At 48.2% G+C, this 22,143-nt stretch overlaps 1 protein-coding gene across 3 annotated transcripts in view; it reads right to left on the bottom strand.

Moving 5' to 3' along the window:
• The window catches only part of LOC100977118 (NADH-cytochrome b5 reductase-like), a 36,592-nt gene extending 14,457 nt beyond the window's left edge, over positions 1 to 22,135 (bottom strand). For 2 of the 3 annotated variants that reach the window (XM_063601116.1, XM_003814997.6), the window contains exons 1-7: positions 22,036 to 22,135; positions 18,425 to 18,547; positions 17,475 to 17,771; positions 12,823 to 12,971; positions 9,729 to 9,816; positions 6,239 to 6,343; positions 1,215 to 1,418 (exon numbers count right to left, since the gene is read on the bottom strand). In XM_063601116.1, coding sequence (XP_063457186.1) covers positions 1,215 to 1,418; positions 6,239 to 6,343; positions 9,729 to 9,816; positions 12,823 to 12,971; positions 17,475 to 17,672 — 744 coding nt within the window. In that variant the 5' untranslated portion in view covers positions 17,673 to 17,771; positions 18,425 to 18,547; positions 22,036 to 22,135. Of the gene's footprint in view, positions 1 to 1,214; positions 1,419 to 6,238; positions 6,344 to 9,728; positions 9,817 to 12,812; positions 12,972 to 17,474; positions 17,772 to 18,424; positions 18,548 to 22,035 lie in introns of all 3 variants that reach the window. The other variant, XM_063601120.1, reaches the window with a different exon arrangement.
• Between the last annotated feature and the right edge of the window lie 8 nt (positions 22,136 to 22,143).

Below are 22,143 nucleotides of genomic sequence, written 5' to 3'. Positions count from 1 at the left end.
TGCTGCCTTCCTGCCCTCCTCCCAGCATCCTTGTCCAGGCTCTCAGGCAGGCTGCCCATGCTGCTGGGCAACAGTGGCCCATCCCTTGCGCCCACCCCTTGGGCTGCACGCTAGCCTTTGGCTCCATTCTCCTTCCTTGGGCACTTTCTGCTGCTATAAATGTTCACCACGCTCTCATGTCATGCCACTGAGCATTCTGCCCCATGGACAGGCCTGCAGAACCCAGCCCCTGAGGAGCCCAGGGACCCTTATATTGGGACGGGAAATCCAATTTCCTCACCCTCCACACCCAGCTACAATGTTGAGGATCAAATAAGTGTTCAGGGACTACATAAAGCTGCCTCATAGTGGGACCAGATGAGAATGGTACTCCACAGCACCGGGCAAGAAGGCTGACCCTGAGCACCAGGGAACACAGGGGGCCCAGCAGGAATCCCAACCCAGAGGGGACAGGAGGGAAAAGTGAAGCTACCAACCAGGGAAAGGCAGGCCACCAAAGGTAGCTGAGGGCCTGGCTTGAGATGAGGGGCAGACAATCCCCCATGCTCTAACCTATGGGGGTGGCCCCAGAAGGGTTACCTGAGTGAGCAGAGGGGATGTGGAGTCAGAGGGAGGAGGGGTCAGCAGGGAGAGTCGCTGCCAGCTACGGCGGGGGCCTCCTATGGAGGGACAGGCTGAGGTGGGAGGATACTAGCAAGCACAGGGAACTCAGATCAGTTTACTCCAGCAGTCACTAATGGAGTCCCTGTTCTGTGCCTGGCATCATGCTAAGCACTGAAGAGAGAGTGCTGAGGCAGACATGTGGTCTCCACCTCAAGGAACATCACTCAGTTGGAGGGAGGTCTGCAGCCTGCCCTGCCTTCTACAGCCAGGCCCCTGTCCATGTAACTGATGATGCCAGAGGGCGATGGGAGGCAGTAACGCATGGGGTGAGAGCCAGAGCTCAGCAACCGGACAGCCCTGGGCTCAAATCCTGGCCTCAGCCCTGTCCAGCAGCGTGAGCCGGTGGGCAGCTTCACCCGCCGAATGTGCATCTCCTCATCTGTATAATGAACATGAGAACACCTGCCTTCCATACAGGTGGGTGCTCCACCAGTGGCAGGGATTATGACCACAGCATCCATTGCCAAAAGAGGCTAGAGCTGGTCCTCAGGACAGGTGCAAAGGGACTGCAGAGTCTCAATCAAAAAAGGAAGTCACCACCCTGGGCTCACCTGGCTGAGTACAAAGAAGGTACGGACATTCCAGAAACGGGCCTGCTCTTGGAGGAAGGTTTTCAGGTAGATGCTCTCAAAGGTCTTGAAGCAACCAACCAGAGTGACAAAAGTCTCGTCATTCTCATTGTCTGTGATGCTCTGCAGGATAGGCACCATGGGGGCCAGGCCCGTGCCCGCAGCCAGCAAGAGGAGCTCACCATACTGGGGAACAGAAGGGGTATGTATGACAGGTGGGTTGGGAGAGTCTCACCTTATCCCCTCTACTATGGGACTTTTCCTTGAGCTTCCTTCAACTGGACGGCAGTGCCCTACCTTGGTGTCCAACCACCTATGTCCCCTCTCTACCTCCTCCAGAAAGCTGTCCTTGTTTGTGAAAGGCATGTGAGGTTTGGGTAATGGAGATGATGGGATATGGGGACTGAAAGGGAACATAGCAGTATAGCCCATCCTGTAAGTGGCCTGGTTGCCTACTAAAGCATCCCCACAAGGACTCTGCTTACATACTTCTACTGACAGGGAGCTCATTACTTCCCAAGGCAGTTTGCTCTACCGTAGGCCAAATCCTTTGCCAGGGAGGTCTTTACAACTTACATTGAGCTGAAACCTGCTCCCATCAAAGCCTTGCCCACTCCCAATGCCATTCCAGCCCTGCTCTCTGGGCTGCTTCCTCTGCCCCAGGGTACCTCTGCAGAGATCTCAAGGGCCCACCTTGGACCTCTGAGCTTGCTCATCTCTAGGCTAAATGAAATAATATGCATAACCATGTAGCACAGCACTGGCACAAAAGAGTCACTTGAAAAAGGTGAGTTCCCGGCCAGGAGTGGTGGCTCACACCTATAAACCTAGTACTTTGGGAGGCCAAGGTGGGCGGATCACTTAAGGTCAGGAGTTTGAGACCAACGTGGCAAAACTCCATCTCTACTAAAAATACAAAAATTAGCCAAGCATGGTGGTGCACGCCTGTAGTCCCAGCTACTTGGGAGGCTGAGGCAGGAGAATTGCTTGAACCTGGGAGGCAGAGGTTGCAGTGAGTCGAGATCATGCCACTGCACTCCAGCCTGGGCAACAGAGCAAGACTCCATCTCAAAAAAAAAAAAAAAAAAGGTGAGTTCCCACCCCAGGAGGTCCCAGTTCCATCAACTCCTCCTCACTGAATCTATTTCCAGGCTCTAGGCCTCTTAAAGAGGGGTGACCCTCTGTAATCCCAGCACCTTGGGAGGCCAAGGCAGGCGGTTCACGAGGTCAGGAGATCGAGCCATCCTGGCTAACACGGTGAAACCCCATCTCTACTAAAAATACAAAAAATTAGCCAGGCATGGTGGGGTGCGCTTGTAGTCCCAGATACTCAGGAGGCTGAGGCAGGAGAATGGCGTGAACCTGGGAGGCGGAGCTTGCAGTGAGCTGAGATTGCTCCACTGCACTCCAGCCTGGGTGACAGTGCGAGACTCCGTCTCAAAAAAAAAAAAAAAAAAAAAAGAGGGGTGACCCTCTTTAAGGTCAGTGCCTTAAAGTTTAGTACCTGAGTGATGCAGGGGTATTTACCACCCTCATTCTAGAGATTAGGCCTCTGGGTATAAATCCCCAACCATGTGATCTGGGCAAGCTCTTTCACCAATATAATCCTCAGTGTCCTCACTGGTAAAAAAAAAAAGAAAAGCACTTCCCCATAACAGCACCTATCTCAGAACTGTTACCAGGATTAAATGAGATGAAGAAAAGTGCTTGGTTGGCTGGGTATGGTGGCTCATGCGTGTAATCTCAGCTACTCAAGACTGAGACAGGAGGATCGCTTGAGCCCAGGAGGTTGGGGCTGTAGTGAACCATGATCATGCCACTGCACTCCAGCTGGGCAAGAGTGAGACCCTGTCTCAAACAAAACAAAACAAAACAAACAAAAAAGAAAACTGCCTGGTGCAGATCCAATTAGATTCCTCCCCCTCTCTAAGCTGCTGAGACTCACGCCTGGCAGCTGTTGCTGTGTCTGTGCTCTCTCCAGCCTCCAGGCCTTCAGCTTGCCATGCTCCTCCGCCTCCTCCCATCCTAGCTCGGGCTATCCTTTGGAGGGCCTTTCCCAAGCCAGGGCAGGGGAGGCTCCTTTCTTTGTGTTTCCACAGCTCCCTGTGAGTCCCTCTGAACCACACTGGCCACACTGTGCTGCTGTCACCTGTCTGTGTGTCTGACTCCCCCAGCAGACTGTGAGCTTCTGGAGAACAGGGGACTCATCTGACCCATCTCTAGGTCCCCAGAGTCCCCTGGCCCTGGGTGAACACTTGTGTCTGTTTGTTGAATGAATGCACAGACAGATGCTAATATGTCAGTCTTCAGGGCTGATGTAATATCCATCTGTAATGAAGACGACTGCAGAGCAGCAAAACAGGGCCCGGAAGAGGGCAGGAGCTTCCCAGACATCCTCGTGTGGTGAAACCAAGGCTTACTGAAATTTCAGTGACTGCATATTAAGGTGTGAGACACCATTTCTTTTTCCTTACCATCAGGCCCTACAGCCTCCCTAGCTAAGAAATCCAGGAGCTGGACACGGTGGCTTATGCCTATAATCCCAGCACTTTGGGAGGCTGAGGTGGGAGGATCACTTGAGCCAAGGAGTTTGAGACCAGCCTGGGCAACATGGTGAAATCCTGTGTCTACAAAAAAATACAAAACTTAGCTGAGCGTGGTGATACACGCCTGTAGTCCCAGCTACTTGGGAGGCTGAGGCAGCAAGATTGCTTGAGCCCAGTAGGTGGAGCCGTAGGGAGCTATGACAGCACTCCAGCTTGGGCAACAGAGGGAGGGAAGGAGGACAGGAAGACAGGAAGGCAGGAAGGTAGGAAATAAATGCAGGGCCTTTCAAGTATTCTGTGCATGTGAAGGAGCAGCCACAAGGCATTGGGAGGCTCCACCAGAAAAGGCGGTCAAGACAACGTTCATCTGTTATCCACTCTAGACAAGGAGGAAACACAAACGATTTCCATTCCCTGCTCTCAAGCATCTAGGGGATGCAGGGTCTAAAATGCAAGGCTAAGCATGGTTAGTACTAGAAGAATACTATGGAAGAGTATTAACATATGCATAGCACATATCTGTAGAATGGGGTTGTAGCACCTAAGAGCTGCTGTGAAGACTACGTGAGTTACCATATAGCAAGTGCTAAGGTCTGAGCCTGGCATGCATGAGGTGCTACACGTGCTTGATATTATTATACATATATACTACACATGTGCATGCAGTGTGCATTTGTACATATACTCATGTGGAAGAGGATTTGGAAGGATATACACCAAGCCATAAGATGGGTGTGTCTGGGTAGATTGCCTGTGAGTGTTTTTTCTTTTCTTTTTTTTTTTTTGTCTCTTTCCATCTGCTGATTTTTGGGTAATGAACATGTACTGCATTTATAAAAGGAAAAAAAAACAATAAAAGCTTTTTTTTTTGAAACAGAGTCTCTCTCTGCCACCCAGGCCGGAGTGCAGCAGCATGATCTCGGCTCATTGCAACCTCTGCCTTCTGGGTTCAAATGATTCTCATGCCTCGGCCTCCCAAGTGGCTGGGATTACAGGTGTGTGCCACCATGCCTGGCTAGTATTTTTTGTATTTTTAGTAGAGACAGGATTTTGCCATGTTGGCCAGGCTGGTCTCGAACTCCTGACCTCAGGTGATCCACCCGCCTTGGCCTCCCAAAGTGCTGGGATTACAGGCGTGAGCCACTGCGCCCGGCCAACAAAAGCTATTTAAAAATTAAACAAAAAGAATGGAGAGGAAGGCATGATTCATTCTTTTCCATTTGTTTTCATTTTGCTTTGTTTTCCTAATTATAAAGTAATAGGTGTTCACTGCAAATGATTTAGAAAGTATAATGAAGAAAATAAAAATCACCCATAATTTCACCACCCAGAGCTGCTAACATTTCATCGCATTTTCTTTTCATATTTTCTCTGTGCATTTTAACTTAATTTCCCAACCTCCTGTATATTCAATTTTGTACCTAGTGTTTGTCACTTGATCTTACAGCATAAGTACATAACATCATTTATAAACAGAATTTTAAAATCCAGGATATTATTCTATCAAGTACCTGTAGCCCGGTTTACCTAACTGTTCCCCTGCTGTTGGATATTCAGTTGTTTCCAATTTTCTGCTATTATAAATAAAGATGCAATGAACATACGCAAAAGAGCCAGCATTTTGATTCATTCTATAGGACAGACTTCCATAAGTGGAATTACTGGGGCCAAGGATTTGAAGACTCTGAAGACTCTTGGTACATACTGTCAAAATGCTTTCCAGATATGCACCAACTGATGAGAAATTATGAATTCTTACTGGGAAAGTCAGGGAAGGGTTTAAAAATGCCAGGATGATGAGGAGAAGAGCCATCTGAGCTAGGAAGCAGGAAGCCATGGGGCATATTTAGTCATGTGACTGTACTGTGAAATTGGAAAGGCGTCTGAGGGTCAGAGGGCATAAGGGCTCCTAAATGTCAAGTACATGGGTCTGATGTTCTAAGCAATGGCCGCCCTGGGTAGCTTTGGAGCTGGGCAGGCAGTTTCATTTATAAGTGTCTATTCTGGCTGGGCGCGGTGGCTCACACCTGTAACCCCAGCACTTTGGGAGGCTGAGGCGGGTGGATCACCTGAGGTTGGGAGTTCATGACCAGCCTGACCAACATGGAGAAACCCTGTATCTACTAAAAATACAAAATTAGCCGGGTGTGGTGGCGCACGCCTGTAATCTCAGCTACTTGGGAGGCTGAGGCAGGAGAATTGCTTGAACCTGGGAGGTGGAGGTTGCGGTTAGCCGAGATCACGTTACTGCACTCCAGCCTGGGCAACAAGAGCGAAACTCCGTCTCTAAATAAATAAATAAATAAGTGTCTATTCCATCTTCTCTCATGTCCAACCCCAAGGATACACCTGGGATTGTGTTTGAGCTCAGGGAGAATGGCACAGTGAGATGCTATGGGCTGAAACATGAAAACCACAGTCAACAGGGATCTCCTGAAGATTTAAGGTGCTGGCACTGACCTGGTTTGGTTTATAGAAGAAATCTCCAAAAGGTCCTCGCCAGAAAGCTGTGTCTCCTACTCTCCAGGACTCAACATACCGGGACATCAGCCCCATCTGGTAGCACTGGAAGCAAACACAGGGAGACGTCAGCGGGACAGGTACGTGCTGCCAACACAAACCAGATTAACCATTAATGTGGAGCCCGTTCTGTATGCTGAGTGCTTCACATGTGTTATCTCATTTAATCGTCCTCCTTATCCTACAAAGTTGGTACAGCCATTCCCAATTTTCAGATGAGGCCCAGAAGCTTACACAGAAGGCAGACAGGAGGCTGGGATGAGAATCCATAGGACCTAAAGCCTTCAGCATACAGGTCCCAAACCCAAATGCCCACAGCGACCATGCAGGTACCATAAATGAGTGAAGAACTGGGTGATGATTAATGGCAATTAACACACAGTCTCAGCGTCAGGGAGACAATAGGGAGTGATGGGGACTATGATAAATTGGTGAGCGAGTGCTCCTTCTAAGGAGGGAAGCCAGTTTGCAGGTTTCAGTCCATAGTTTGTGGGGCCTAATTGGCCAAATCTATCGATTTTCCAAAAGAGGCACGAAATCCATATTTTTATTTAAAATCTCCCATTTTTGAAATGTCTGCAATTAATTCAAAATTTTAAAACTCTAGCTGGCCAATACCAAATACATCTGTGGGCTAGATTCAGGCCACCCATCTGCAGTCTCTGCATTATCCTACACCATCTCCTGGCTGGATGAAAAATGAAGGTTACAGGAGTGATTCCTCCATGGAGAGGGGAGTCTATATTGCCTGGGTGCCTGTCCACTCTGTGCCAGGCACCATGTTGAGGATGCAGGCAAGACAGCTAGATCTTAAGCTCCATGAAGGCAGCCAGTGCCTGAACCATGGAAATAACTTAATAAATACCTGAATGAATGAATGAATCAATCAATCCAGATTCAGGCTCTCCCCTTAAGGAGCTTACAATCTAGAAGGGACCTAAGTCTCAGACATATACAAGGTAGAGACCATCTAACACCCATGAGAAGAATAAACTAGGAATAAACCTGAGAAGGCTGCAGCCACTTCCATGGATGGGATCAAGGATGGCTTCCTGGGGGAGGAAGCATTTGAGCTGGACCTTGAAAGATGGGCAAGATGGAATTCACTGGGGATGGGAGCAGGGGTGCAGAGAGGACTCTGGACATCAGGTGTAGTATGGTCAGGGGTAGGACAATCTGGGTCATGTTTTGGGAATAGCAAGTGAACATGGTAGGGTGAGGGTGAGGGCGAAGCACTGGGAGACAGGACTGGAAGGGTGTTTGGAGTAAGATTATAGCCAGGCTTAACACAGAGACAGGGCTTTGGTCCCCAGACCTGTTTTTAAGCACCCATGGCCATCTCCGATATCATCCCTGACTTCCTTGGGCACCACCTGCACAAGGCAACGGAAGTCCCTGGCTCAACTGGAAGGGGTCTAGAAGGAAGGGTGAGGTTTTTCTCCTGCCTTGCTGGAGGCTGTCTCCATGCACGCTTTGTTTTCTGGCCCCTGTCTAGGGGGAGGCATGACCCCAGCTGTGGCCTTGACAGCACCCAAGAAGAAGGGAAGGATTCTTCCATGTTGTCTTTAGTACCCTGATATGGTTTGGCTGTGTCCCCATCCAAATCTCATCTTGAATTCCCATGTGTTGTGGGAGGGACCCAGTGAGAGGTAAATGAATCATGGGGGCAGGTCTTTCCCATGCTGTTCTTGTGATAGTGAATAAGTCTCATGAGATCTGATGGTTTTACAAAGCAGAGTTTCCCTGCACAAGCTCTCTTCTTGTCTGCCGCCATGTGAGATATGCCTTTCACCTTCTGCCATGATTGTGAGGCCTCCCCAGCCTTGTGGAACTGTGAGTCCATTAAACCCCTTTCTTTCATAAATTGCCCATTCTCAGGTATGTCCTTATCAGCAGCGTGAAAACGGACTAATACATACCCACACAGAGCCTGGCACAGAGTAAATGTTTAATACATACTTGTTAAACAGAACTGACACTGAACTTTTGTCCTTCCATTTGGATCATATTACCCAAGGGGCCTTGAGACAAATGATGTCATCTTTCTGAGCTTCAGTTTCTTCATCTGTAAAATGGGAATAATATGATCTACTCTATAGGGTGGTTATGAGGTTGAAATGAGATAATTAGAATAAAGAGACAGAGGCAGTACCTGGTGCCCAGAAGGTGTCTGAGAAATGGGAGCTTCTCCTTCCCTTCTACTTGGGAGGGTCAAACGATAAGCCCTGCCTGCCTTCCCAATTTGCAAAGACATTTCTGGCTTTTCCTAGCCAGTGGCTTAGAGATAATTAAGCATCTCTCTAAAGAGAGGCTTTCTAGTAAACGAAGGAGAAAATCAGCCTTGCAGCTGGGAGAGATCCAGCTGCCCTGAAGAACTGTCTCCAGGCTTATCCTTTCCACAGAAACACACCCCGACAAGCAGCTTGGGGAAGCAGGCCATTTGGAGAGGATTTGTGGAATCTCCCAGACAAACAGTTGCATGAAGAAGGGATCCCATCCAAGCTTATGTGTGGAGGAATAAACACTCGGGCTCAGACGGCAGGTAGGAAGGCGGGAGCTGGAGGCAGTGCTGAGGTCTCGGTATCAGGGGGCAGGACTCACCTACTAGCAGCACTTCTTACTAGCTGTGGGGCCTTGGGACCTCTGGGGGACTCCGTTTACTTATCAATGCAATATAGATAATAAGTCATGTCTTATAACACAGATTAAGGATGTGAACACTATTCTTAAATATTTGTAATGATTCCATTTGGGAAATGATGATCTAGAGCTGTGTATTAGGTTGACCCACATGAAGTTGATGTTTCTTTAAGTCAAAAAAGTTAGAATATCAGCAATTTCATGTAGCTCAACCTAATTATTCTTTCCACATAATTGGGCCTCCACAACTTCTTATATATTTGTTTCCTATTCCTTGGGTCTCCAGGGTGTTTTGCATCCAACCTACTTTGTTCATCTCATCTCTGCCAATTCCTCCATCCACCCCGCCTTCTCCACCAGCACCCTCTCCTCCTGGCTCTCAGGCTGGGTATAGTTCCTAGAAGACTTGTTCTATTTCACCCCTCCCAACCTTTGGTTAACCATCCCCTCAGCCTAGAATGCCATTTATGGCCACTGCCAATTTGTACTCCTTCTTCAAGGTCCAACTCAAATGCCCCGGTTCTGCCCACCTCCCCTAAGAGGTGATGTTAGGTTAGTCCCGTCTATAAGCTCCTCCACGTCCTACCTCTTGCCTAATCCTCTCAGATTGCATCCTGCTCCCTTGGCATGCCTTCCTTCTGTTCCAGGACAAAGGACTTACTTCCCCAATTGCCTTTGTCCATGTTGTTCCCAGCACTGAGTTTCCTTCCCACATTTTCCCTTTAGCTCTCCACTCTTAGACCCATAGCTTCTCCACGGCATCTTGGAGCATCCTCAAGGGTCAACTCACCTTAATTAACACTTCAAAGTATCCTTCTGCGTTGGCAGGGCTGATGGGCGTATAGGCTCTCTGAATTTCTAAGTCATCTACTATCCCTCTGAGAAACAGAAGCGTGCAGTCAGTCAGCCAGTCATTCAGCAAACCCTTATAAGGCTGGGCACGGTGGCTCATGTCTGTAATCCCCACACTTTGGGAGGCCGAGGTGGGCTGATCACTTGAGGTCAGGAGTTTGAGACCAGCCTGGACAACATAGTGAAACCCGTCACTACTAAAAATACAAAAATTTAGCTGGGTGTGGTGGCTCACGCCTGTAGTCTCAGCTACCTGGGAGGCTGAGTCACATGAATCACTTGAACCCGGGAGGTGGAGGTTTCAGTGAGCTGAGATCATGCTACTGCACTCCAGCCTGGGCAATAGAGCAAGACTCTATCTCAAACAAACAAACAACTGCAAATCCTTATGAGGTAACTCCTCTGCCAGGCTGGTGAAAATAAAGGTCCTCACTGAGAGGCAGGCAAGATGCAACAGAAAAAAAAGAGTACTGGGCTCATCCACTGCCATGTGCTGGCTGTGAGATCCCAGTAGATCATCTCATCCCCTGTGGCCCCTTTTGTAAAATGGGGACATCTATCTGCATTCCAGTTGTGTGGCTCCTCTGGGACTACAGATGGGAGAGTGTTTCAAAAAGTGCACTGAGGATGTGAGTTGTTTTGGAGACATGACTGTCATTTTTCCTGACCTCTTCTCGACCACAGAGTGATAAAGACTAAAACAACTGCTAACATTTATTAAACACTTACTAGCACCTGACAGAAGCATTAGGACTGGAAGGATCCTCAAAGGGCCCTGGTCTAAAGCCCCGTCTCATGCATGAATCCTCTCCATGTTACCAAAAACAGGGTCAGGATAACCACCATGAGTCACAGTAATAGCCATGGTGTATTAAATGCATACATGTATCAAGCATTTCATATGCATTATCTCATTTAACTCAAACAACAATCCAAATGAGGAATCCAGTGCTTAGAGAAGGGAAGTCACTTGCACAGCTCAAATTCAATCACAGCTCTAACTTCAGAGCTGGGTTCCTCACCACTGTTCTTCAGAGCTTCCCAGAAGCTTCCCTAAGCAGTCTTCTCTCAAGTCCTTCTATGTACAAAACTTTCTTCTCTGAGGTATGCAAAGATTAAAAAGGCCCTGTCTCAATGCACCAAAAGCATGAGGGGGCTGGACAGAAATATTTAATAAATGCATATGAGGCTGGGCGTGGTGGCTCACATCTGTAATCCCAGCACTCTGGGAGGCCAAAGTGGGCAGATCACGAGGTCAAGAGATCCAGACCATCCTGGTCAACATGGTGAAACCCCATCTCTACTAAATATACAAAAATTAGCTGGGCATGGTGGTGCATGCCTGTAGTCCCAGTTACTTGGGAGACTGAGGCAGGAGAATCGCTTGAACCTGGGAGGTGGAGGTTGCAGTGAGCTGAGATCATGCCACTGCACTCCAACCTGGGTGACAGAGTGAGACTCTGTCTCAAAAAATATAAATAAATAAATAAATAAATGCATATGAAACAAATGGGGACATAAGGAACAGAGCACAGAGCATGGCTTGGCTGCAGAGCACTATGACGTCTGCTGCAACAGAGGTAAAACTGGTATGTTTTAGAGGGAGTGCGCAGTCTCCTCTGGGAGCCTAGGAAACCTCCTGGAGGTGGGTGCTGCAGGATAGGCCAGCCACTGACAAGGGCAAATCGGGACAGGAAGGGTGGTGGGAATGGGGCGTGGAGCAGGAGGCTGAGACCAGGGCAGGGGTGGGTTGGCAAAGGGAGAAGAACATGGTGGGAAAGCAAGCTGGGGCCTTGGGTTAGGACATCATTACGGAGGCGATGTGGTACCTCAGATACCTTCTGGGGTGCTACATTGCCTCCATGCTGCACCCCACAGTGACATGGTCAGATATGTGTGTTAGGGATGTCACCACAGGGACAGAGAGGGTGAAGGAGGGGAGCCAGCCTGGAAGCAGGGAGTTCTGAGCATTCTGGTTCATGGATGGAAGGATGCCTGGGGCCATGACCTGCCCTGTGGCCCCTCCTGCCCACTGGGATAGTGAACTTCTAGGACTGCTGGCCAGGTCACAGGCCAGAAGGAGCTGGGCACAAACACCAGGGGCCAGTGTGAAGCAAGTGGCCAGAGTCTGAGCAGCAGTAAGTGCTCTTCTGGTTTCCACCTTCTCCTCTGGCCGCACCTTGCTTCCTTTGCTGGCTCCTCCTCCTCTTGCCAATACCGTAGATGCTGGTGTTTCCAGGGTTTGGTCCTGTGAGCCTTTCTCTTTCCATGCACACATTTTCCCAAATGCCACTCAGCTATGTGCCAATGACTCCCAAACCCATGCCTGCAGCTCAGATCTCTCTACTGAGCCTCAGATTCACAGAGCCAACAGCCTGGCAGACAACTCTACCTGGACATCCCAAAGGGTCTTGTCTCTGGGCAGGCAGGGGTGGGGACTGGGGTGGGAGTAGGGTGCCTAAGTAGGCTGGGAGGAAGTAGGAACCTCAGAGGAGTGGTAAAGAGCGTAACTCAGGAGCCAGGCTGTCTGGGTTTAAATCCTGGCTCCGTGACTTATTAGCTATGTAGTGCTGGGCAAGCCCTTTATTCTCAATTCTATCAATTGGTACTAATCATATTAGGCTCATACCACAAGCTCTAAAGCCACACTGCTTGCCTTCAAATCCTGGCTCCAACATTTCCTAACTGTGTGACCTTGGCAAGTTTCTGGACCTCTCTTACTTCAATTTCCTCTGGGGTATAACTGCACCTACCACACAGGATTTTGTGAGGGTTAAATGATTTCACGCCTATAAGCACACAGAACTGTGCCTTGGATAGTAAATGCTATTAAAGTGATTGTGTTATTATTTATTATGAAAATGCATTATCTAGTTCAATCCCAAGAACTCTCTGAGTCATGTGTCACTATGTCTATCTTGAAGATGACAAATGGAGGCTTAAGGGAGAGTACGCTAGTTGGTCAAGGCCAGCAGCTAGCAAATAGCAAAGCAGGGCTGTGAAGCTTTGGTCCTCCCGCTACCTGAGTGTACCGTAGGATGAGGTGCTGGCCGGGCCGCAGGCCAAGCTGGCTGTTCCCGGGTAGAGCAAACCGGACACGGTAGGTGTCCTTAGTGAGCCTGTCCATGGCACTGATGCAGAAGGCCACGAAGGTCTCTGGGTTCAGCTTGGAGGGGCAGCTCTGCAACAGGAAGAGATTCAACAGCTAGAGGCCGGGGCTCCACAGACACACAGGCATCCATAGCATCCTTCCCACTGTCCCCAAGGAGAGGCTGTCTTGGCTCGGGAAGTTTCCTGTAAACTGGACACTAGCCTCACCTTACTTCCCTTTCAAAATTGGATCCAAGAATGCCAGAGCGCTTTCCTTTGAGCCTATCCTGCTCTTAAGCCTTCCATGGCTCCCCTCAGCTCCAGGGTAAAATGCGGGCTCCTTACTTAGCTGGCCACTCAAAGGCGCTGTGGACGACCCTCAAGCCTCATTTTATCTCCCAGGCATCTAATGCCAGACTTTTCTTTGTCCTCCCAAGAACACCCTGCTGCTTCCTACTTCTGAGTCTTTATTTGCTCAAGCAGTGCCCTCTTATCCAGAACATTCATCTCCAATGTGTAAAAGACATACCCATTCTTCAAAGCTGCTAAAATCCAGATTTGCATAATTTATAAGTTGATGGGACCTCAGAATATCTAACCCAATATCTGTGTATTACATATGTGGAAACTGAGGCCTGAGTTGAGTCATGCTGGCTTACTTGTCCACAATCACACTGTAGACAAAAATTCAAATTCATGTCTAAGTCTCAGCCCACTGCCTTTAACATTCCACCCCAACCTGCATCTCCTCCAGGAAGCCTTCTCTGAACGCTGTGACTCACAGATCTTTCTTTCCTGTAAAATACTCCATTTACTCCTGGGACCCCTCAATCCCAGCTTAGGGCCTGCACCATCCTGCAGCACCAACTCTGGAACCCCAGTTACCCATGGTAGTGCTGACAGTATCACTGAACTGACAGAAATTCTTGGGCTTGGCATTCAAGGCCTTGTCTCCACTGTGCCCCTTCCCACACCCACCATCCAGGATGACCTCTTCATCATCAGCCAGAGTACCTGGGTACTCTCTGGCACAGCTGCCTGGTGCTTTGGAAAGAACACTGGACTGGGAGTCGGGAGAACTGGGTTTAGCCCCAGCTCAGCTGCTGCCTCCCTGTGGGGCCTTCAGCATATCAATTGATCCTCTGGGTCTCAGTTTCCTAGTCTATAAAAAGGGCCACTCATCCCTGATAACTTTATAGGGTTATCATGAGGGTCAGATGAGATACAATGTAAAAAGCATTTTATAAAATGTAAGTTACCATGGAAATGTAAAATCTTTTCCTATTATTATTGCTTCATTAAAAGTTAAAAAAATTGGAATATGCTATTTTATAGGACTGACAAAATGTTTGTGTTTGTTTGCGTCCATCTGTTTGCAAATTTTTTTTTTTTTTTTGAGATAGAGTCTCGCTCTGTTGCCCAGGCTGGAGTGCAGTGGTGTGATCTCGGCTCACTACAATCTCTGCCTCCCGGATTCAAGTGATTCTCATGCCTCAGCCTCCCAGGTAACTGGGATCACAGACATGTGCCACCACACCCAGCTAATTTTTGTACTTTTAGTAGTGATGTGGTTTCACCATGTTGGCCAGGCTGGTCTTGAACTCCTGACCTCAGGTGATCCGCCCACTTTGGCCTCTCAAAGTGCTGGGATTACAGGTGTGAGGCACCATGCTGGACCTCTGTTTGCAACTTTAAATGTGGTATCATTTAAATTTCCAGTGTTATAATAGGTGATGACAGCTACTATTTACTGAGCATCTACCATGTGCCAGGTGCTTTACATATTCATCCCATGAAATTCTCATAACAACCTATAAAGTATTAACATCCCAGTTTTTCAGATGAGAAAACTGAGGTTTAGCACACTAAAATGACATGCCCAACATCATACAATTAACTGGCAGAACCGGGCCTCAGTTCCTTAGTGAGTCTTTCTATCACTACCCTGTGTTTCTTTTTTTTTTTTGAGACAGAGTGTTGCTCTGTCGCCCAGGCTGAAGTGCAGTGGTACAATTTGGGCTCAATGCAACCTCCACCTCCTGGTTCAAACAATTCTCATGCCTCAGCCTCCCAAGTAGCTGGGACTACAGGCACGTGCCACCACGCCTGGCTAATTTTTATATTTGTAGTAGAGACAGGGTTTCACCATGTTGGCCAGGCTGGTCTTGAACTCCTGAGCTTAGGTGATCCACCTGCCTTGGCCTCCCAAAGTGCTGGGATTACAGGCATAAGCCACCGTGCCTGGCCAAGTAACCCTGGGATTCTTTATCCCCCTTCTGTAAGCTGAGTTTTTTCAGCACTGGTACCCTGGCATCTTTATTACCAACCTCCTTGTGCCTAGCACACAGGATATGGTACTTAGTAGATCTTGGAGAAACACATTCATTCATCTGCAAATATTTAATGAGTGCCAACTGTAATGCCAGGAACTACTCAAGGTGCTGAGGATAGAACAGTGAGAAAGACAGAGGCCCCTTCTCTTCCAGAACTGATATTTTGGCAAGAAGATGGACGATATACACATAAAAGAGTACATCTAGATGGTGTCTGGTAGTCCTGAGTTAGGAAGAGAAATGAAATTTGGGCAGAGATCAGAAAGAAGTGAAGGGGTGAGCCACGTGGAGATGGAGGGCAGTGAGAAGAAAGAAACAGAGGTTGTCACAAACATTCCCCAGTCACTGGCAGAAGCCAGAGCACTCTAGTCCCCATCACCACCTTCCAGTGGCAGAAATACAAGGAGACACTAAATATAAAGTCATGCATGCCTGTAATCCCAGCAAGCACTTTGGGAGGCCAAGATGGGAGGTTTGCTTAAGCCCAGGAGTTTGAGCCCAGCCTGGGCAATATTGCAAGACCCCATCTCTATCTTTATAAAAAGCAAAAATATGGCCAGGTACAGTGGCTCACACCTATAATCCCACTACTTTGAGAGGCTGAGGCAGGTGGATCAGTTGAGGTCAGGAGTTCGAGACCAATATGGTAAAACCCTGTCTCTGCTAAAAATGCAAAAAAAAATTAGCCGGGCATGGTAGTAGGTGCCTGTAATCCCAGGTACTCAGGAGGCTGAGGCAGGAGAATTGCTTGAACTTGGGAGGCAGAGGTTTCAGTGAGCTGAGATCATGCCACTGTACTCCAGCCTGGGTGATGGAGTGAGACTCTGCCTCAATAATAATAATAATAATGTGAGACTCTGCCTTAATAATAATAATAATAATAATAATAATAATAATGTCATGTTGTTTTGGGGTTCAGAGAAACAACTGCAAGGCCAGGTGTGGTGGCTCATGCCTCTAATCCCAGTACTTTGGAAGGCTGAGGCAGGTGGATCACCTAAGTTCAGGAGTTCAAGACCAGCCTGGCCAACATGGTGAAACCCCATCTGTACTAAAAACGTAAAATTAGTCAGGTGTGGTGGCACATGCCTGTAATCCCAGCTACTTGGAAGGCTGAGGCAGGAGAATCGCTTGAACCTGGGAGGCGGAGGTTGCAGTGAACCAAGATAGCGCCACTGCACCCCAGCCTGGGCAACAAGAGCAAAACTCCATCTCAAAAAAAAAGAAAGGAAAAGAAAAGATAAGAAAAACAACTGCATTTGTTCAGGATGTATGATCTATAGCTTAAGAACAACACGTGTAAAAATGACTAAGCTTTGGTCTAGTTTGAGCCACAAGAATGGGGAATGGTTGGTCAAAAAGTGATGATGGCCAGGCAAGGTGGCTTACGCCTGTAATCCCATCACTTTGGGAGGCTGAGGCGGGAGGATCACTTGAGACCAAGAGTTCGAGACCAGCCCTGGCAACAAAGCGAGATTCCATCTCTACAAAAAAGAAAAAAAAAAGTGATTACGATGCCAGATGGCATTGAGAGAGGTAGAAATGGGAGACACCTCTACTCCACATTAGTCAGGAGGGACACAGAAAATGGGAAGACTGTTCAGATGCGGGAGACCAAGACAGGGCCAGATTCAAAACAAAACCTATGCACAGTGTCAGAAGGAATAGGTCCTCAGTTTCCCTATCTGTGTTATACAGGGGGTGAAGTCCAGTGTTCTGACATCTATAACTGTGAACCCTTCCAAACATTACAATAAAGGGCTACACTGCTTAGTCCAGACTATGAAGTCCCGGAGGAGTTAAGGAGGAAGAAGTCAGTAAGGGCCAGAGAAGAAGAAATATCAGCCCTAACATCCTTTATTTACCTAGAATAAACTATAGCTAGTTTAGTCCATAAGGACAAGGACTGTGGCTGTCATGCTCACTCTCAAATCCTCACTATTTCACAGGGCCTGGTATATAATAGGTCCTCAATAAATATAGTTAAGTGAAATGGATGTCAAGCTCTGTGCTACACATCACAAACATTGAGCCTCATTTTACAGATGGGGAAACTAAGGCTTAAACTCTGCCTCAAATCACACAGCTGCTAATAAGTTTGCTTCAGGGCTGGGCTTTGAGCCTAGATCTGTTTGCTTCTGTTATGCATACTCTTCTTCTGCTGTACAGTCAGGGAAGGCTTCCTAGAGGTGTGCTTTGCAGGGCCAAGGCAAGTAGATTCTGTTGCCCTGGTGCTCATATCGAGAAGCAGCCTCTCTCACCTGTGACTCTGGCCCACGCAGCAGGCTCCTGTCCTTGCTGGCTCGGGCTGCCTCCCACCTTGCCAGATCTCGGTGATAGAGGTCAAACACACAGGGTGAGCAGCCACTGCCGCAGCACTGGGAGGGCAAGGGTTCTGTGGGCCGTAGCTGCATCCAGGCTTCCTCAGTGTCGTCGTCCTCTTCCCTCTCAGCCATCATCAATGGGGCTTGGGCAGCCTAGAAGGAACAACTGGGTGCTCTTCCAGAACAGGCCAGGCTCTATGAGACCACGGGCGCAGGCCCTGCTCCTTGGCCAGCCTGAGAGAGGGAAAACATGGGGGTTATTCTCTGGTCTCCTCTATTCCTCACATTCTCCAAAGCCTGCAGGTGCCAGGCTCTGTGCAAGCACTGGGGATGGAGATGGATCAGCCAAGGAGTGTGCTGTCTGGTGGGGAGCGTTAACCACTTACTATCGTTGGTTTTAGAAGGACAATCCCTCGTGTGAAGTGAATCTTTCTTTACTAGAGGAAAGGGTTTGGCTTCAGGAAACCTGGTTCTACTTCTCATAAGCTCTATGACTTCAGGAAGGTTTAGCAGGGTGGGACCCCCTTGAGCACAGGAGGGTGTCTTATTCCTTTTGTATTCTATCACCAAGCATAGCTTGGCATATGGAAGAAAGGACATAACAATCAGAGCTGGTAACCAAGGTTTCCTGATCTGTTCCTGTGCTCTGAGTGCCAGCTGACACTTTACACAGAAAAGTCTCATTGAATTTTAAAAGATATTTTTTGTTTTGTTTTGTTTTGCTGAGATGAGGTCTCACTCTGTTGCCCAGGCTGGAGAGCAGTGGCACGATCACAGCTCACTGCAGCCTCAACCTCCTGGGCTCAAGCAATCCTCCTGCCTCAGTCTCCCGAGTAGCTGGGACTACAGGTGTGCACCACCATACCTGGCTAATTTTTTTTACTTACATTTTGTAGAGACAGGGTCTCACTATGTTGCCAGTCTGGTCTCGAACTCCTGGCCTCAAGTGATCTTCTCATCTCAGTCTCCCAAAGTGCTGAGATTACAGGCATGAGCCACCATGTCTGGCCCTAAAATGTTTTAAATGATAAAGTAAAATATATACCTACAACTCATTACAAAAAATTAATTAAAAATATAAAAGAACACCTGTGTAACTACTACTCAGTCAAGTAAAAAGAACCTTGCCAGCATTCCAGAAGCCACCTGTGTCCCTTCCTGATAACTGCACTTCCCCTAGGTGATATTTCCTTTTTCCCCTAGTTTTGCCACCTTTGTTTGCAATCCTAACCACTACAGTTCAGCTTTGCCCAGAGTTTCATACAGCTTCTAAAATGGTGGCAACCAGGGTTTTAACTCTGGCATGTCTGGTTTCAAAACATATCATTCTTCAATCACAGGAAACAGAAGAAGGTTGTGATGGTCCAGGTGAGATGATATGAGGACTTAGACCTGCAGCTTCAGGCACAATGAGAAGGCAGGGGTCAATGAGAGAAATACTGAAGAGGAAATTAACAGAACACTGAGACTGACTAGATGTGAGGGAGTGTGGGGGGGACAGAGGGGTAGAAGGGACATCCAACCCCTCGGATCTGGCTTGGGTTTTGGGTAGACAGAAGGCTCAAGAAGAAGTTGAGTTTTAAGGGAAAGAAGAAGAGTTTGGTTTGAGGTATGCTGAGTGCCTGTGGAGCATCCAAGTACAAAATCCAGTTGTGAGTTGGATTAAACAGGTCTAGATATGAGTCTGGAGATGGAGGGACAGTGAAGAGAGAAAAACAGGTGCAGGTGAAGGCCTGCCTGGCTTCACTCCCTCCTGTGAGCACTCCATGCACTTGGTCCATCCCTGCTCATAAAAGCTGCTCATAAACACTTTTCTTTTTCTTTTCTTTCTTTCTTTTTTTTTTTTTTTTTTCTTTTTTGAGACAGAGTCTCACTCTGTTGCCCAGGTTGCCAGGTTGGAGTACAGTAGCATGATCTTGACTCACTGCAACCTCTGCCTCCTGGGCTCAAGCGATTCTCCTGCTTCAGCCACCCAAGTAGCTGGGAAACAGGCGCCCAACACAATGCCCGGCTAGGTTTTGTATTTTGAGTAGAGACAGGTCCTCCTGTGGGGACCTCTGTGAAGGGCATCTATGCATGTTCACAATGGCTGGCTTGCTGATGAGTCAGATGTGAGTTTGTTTTCTTCTTGCTACCTGCGTCTGCATGTAGCATATATGCAAATCCAACTTCAGTGAGGCTGTTTGACTGGCTAGAGTTTTCTCACTCTCAGTTGTTAAGGACAATAGGGCCCCTTTCCTAAATTTAAGAATCTCCGCTGCCTCGGCTGGGTGCGGTGGCTCATTCCTGTAATCCCAGCACTTTGGGAGGCCAAGGTGGGTGGATCACGAGGTTAGGAGATCAAGACCATCCTGGCTAACACGGTGAAACCCCGTCTCTACTAAAAATACAAAAACAAAAAAATGAGCCGGGCATGGTGGTGGGCACCCGTAGTCCCAGCTACTCGGGAGGCTGAGGCAGGAGAATGGCGTGAACCCGGAAGGTGGAGGCTGCAGTGAGCTGAGATTGCGCCACTGCACTCCAGCCTGGGTGACAGAGTGAGACTCTGTCTCAAAAAAAAAAAAAAAAAAAAAAAAAAAAAAAAAGGGTGGTATCTTATTCTTTCTGTATTCTACCACCAAGCATAGCCGGGCATATGGAAGGTTCCCTATGACTGCTCATTCAGTTTACAGATACAATCTGGGAGCTAGGTGTTGGGAGGCAACAGAGGTAAACAGGTCATTGTTCCTACCTTCACAGAGCCTCATAGACTACAAGGTGTTATATCAACCCAATTCATTTTTATTGCATGCTATGGACCAGGTATGCATTATGAGTGAATGAGGTCTGGTCCCCTCTTTATGCTGATTTCTTTTTTTTTTTTTTTTTTTTTGAGACAAGAGTCTCGCTCTGTTGCCCAGGCTGGAGTGCAGTGGTGCGATCTCAGCTCACTGCCAGCTCGGCCTCCCGGGTTCACATCATTCTCTTGCCTCAGCCTTCCGAGTAGCTGGGACTACAGGCGCCCACCACCACGCCCAGCTAATTTTTTGTATTTTTAGTAGAGACGGGGTTTCACTGTGTTAGCCAGGATGGTCTGATCTCCTGACCTCGTGATCCACCTGCCTCGGCCTCCCAAAGTGCTGGGATTATAGGCGTGAGCCACCACGCCCGGCCTTTTTTTTTTTTTTTTTTTTGAGACAGGGTCTTGCTGTGTTGCCCAGGTTGGAGTGCAGTGGTAGGATCACAGCTCACTGCAGACTCGATCTCCGAGGCCCAAGTGATCCTCCCATCTCAGCCTCCTGAGTACCTAGATCTATAGGTGTGTGCCATCACGCCTCGCTAATTTTTTTTTATTATTTTTAGAGAGGAGGTCTCACCATGTTGCCCAGGCTGATCTCAAACTCCTGGCCTCAAGTGGCCCCTCCCACCTAGGTCTCCCAAAGTGTTGGGATTACAGGTGTGAACGATGACTGTAGGACTTCTCCACGTTTTAACAGTCCCACTTTCTCTGCTATTTTGGAAATTAGCAGAAAAGTTGGCCACGTCAGTCATGAATTTTAAAGAGTTGGTTCATGCGTCCTCTGAGCTCTATCTTTTCAGTTCAAGAGGCACCACCTTTAATCCAGGCCTTGACACATGTTGCCTCAGGCTGGATGACTTTTCCCACCCCGCAGGCCTTGGTTTTAAAGGTCACCTCCCTTCTGAGGCCCTCCCTGAACCTTCCCCTCCTCATTCTCTATAAGGCACTCTATTTGTTTCTGTTATACACGCATTCACTAAACATATTTACTATGTGCCAGGCACTGTTCTCAGTGCTGGGGATATAGCAGTGAAGAAACAGAAATCCTTGCACTCACTGAGCTCATATCTTAGGGTGAGAAACAGTTATTAAGCAAGATCAAGATGGAAAACAGATGGTACGGTAGTGTGAAATGCTAAAGAGAAAAATAACTACGGAAAAGGGATAGGAAGTGTGTGTATCGCAGTTGACTTATTTGTTCGCGTTGTTTACCTGCGTTCTGTCTGCATCTCCCACTAAACTGTAAGCTCTACATCTCCCATCTGTCTTATTTACCAACGCCAACAGGGGCTCAGCGCAGCGCCTGACACACAGCAGGCAGCTGATAGACAGGTGTTGAGCAAGGAGCAAAGGCGCATCTTCATTGCTCTGTCCTTGCTTCTAGGAGGCGAACTGGGAAGTCCAGAGGGAAAGGAAAAGCGAGGAAAGTGGCTCGCTTTTGGCGCTGGGGAAGAGGTGTACAGTGAGCAGTCACGCTCAGAGCTGGCTTGGGGGACACTCTCACACTCAGGAGAGGGACAGAGCGACAGAGGCGCTCGCAGCAGCGCGCTGTACAGGTGCGCCAGCTTAGGCATTTCTATCCCTATTTTTACAGCGAGGGACACTGGGCCTCAGAAAGGGAAGTGCCTTCCCAAGCTCCAACTGCTCATAAGCAGTCAACCTTGTCTAAGTCCAGGTCTGAAGTCCTGGAGCGATTCTCGACCCACCACGATCACTCACCTACTCGCCTGCGCTTCACCTCACGTGAGGATTTTCCAGGTTCCTCCCTGTCTCTGGGTAGGCGGGGAGCGCTTAGCAGGTATCACCTATAAGAAATGAGAATGGGTT

Source organism: Pan paniscus, chromosome 1 (assembly GCF_029289425.2).
Source record: "Pan paniscus chromosome 1, NHGRI_mPanPan1-v2.0_pri, whole genome shotgun sequence".
Taxonomy (NCBI): Eukaryota; Metazoa; Chordata; class Mammalia; order Primates; family Hominidae; genus Pan; species Pan paniscus.
This window is presented reverse-complemented; position numbering and strand designations above follow the sequence as displayed.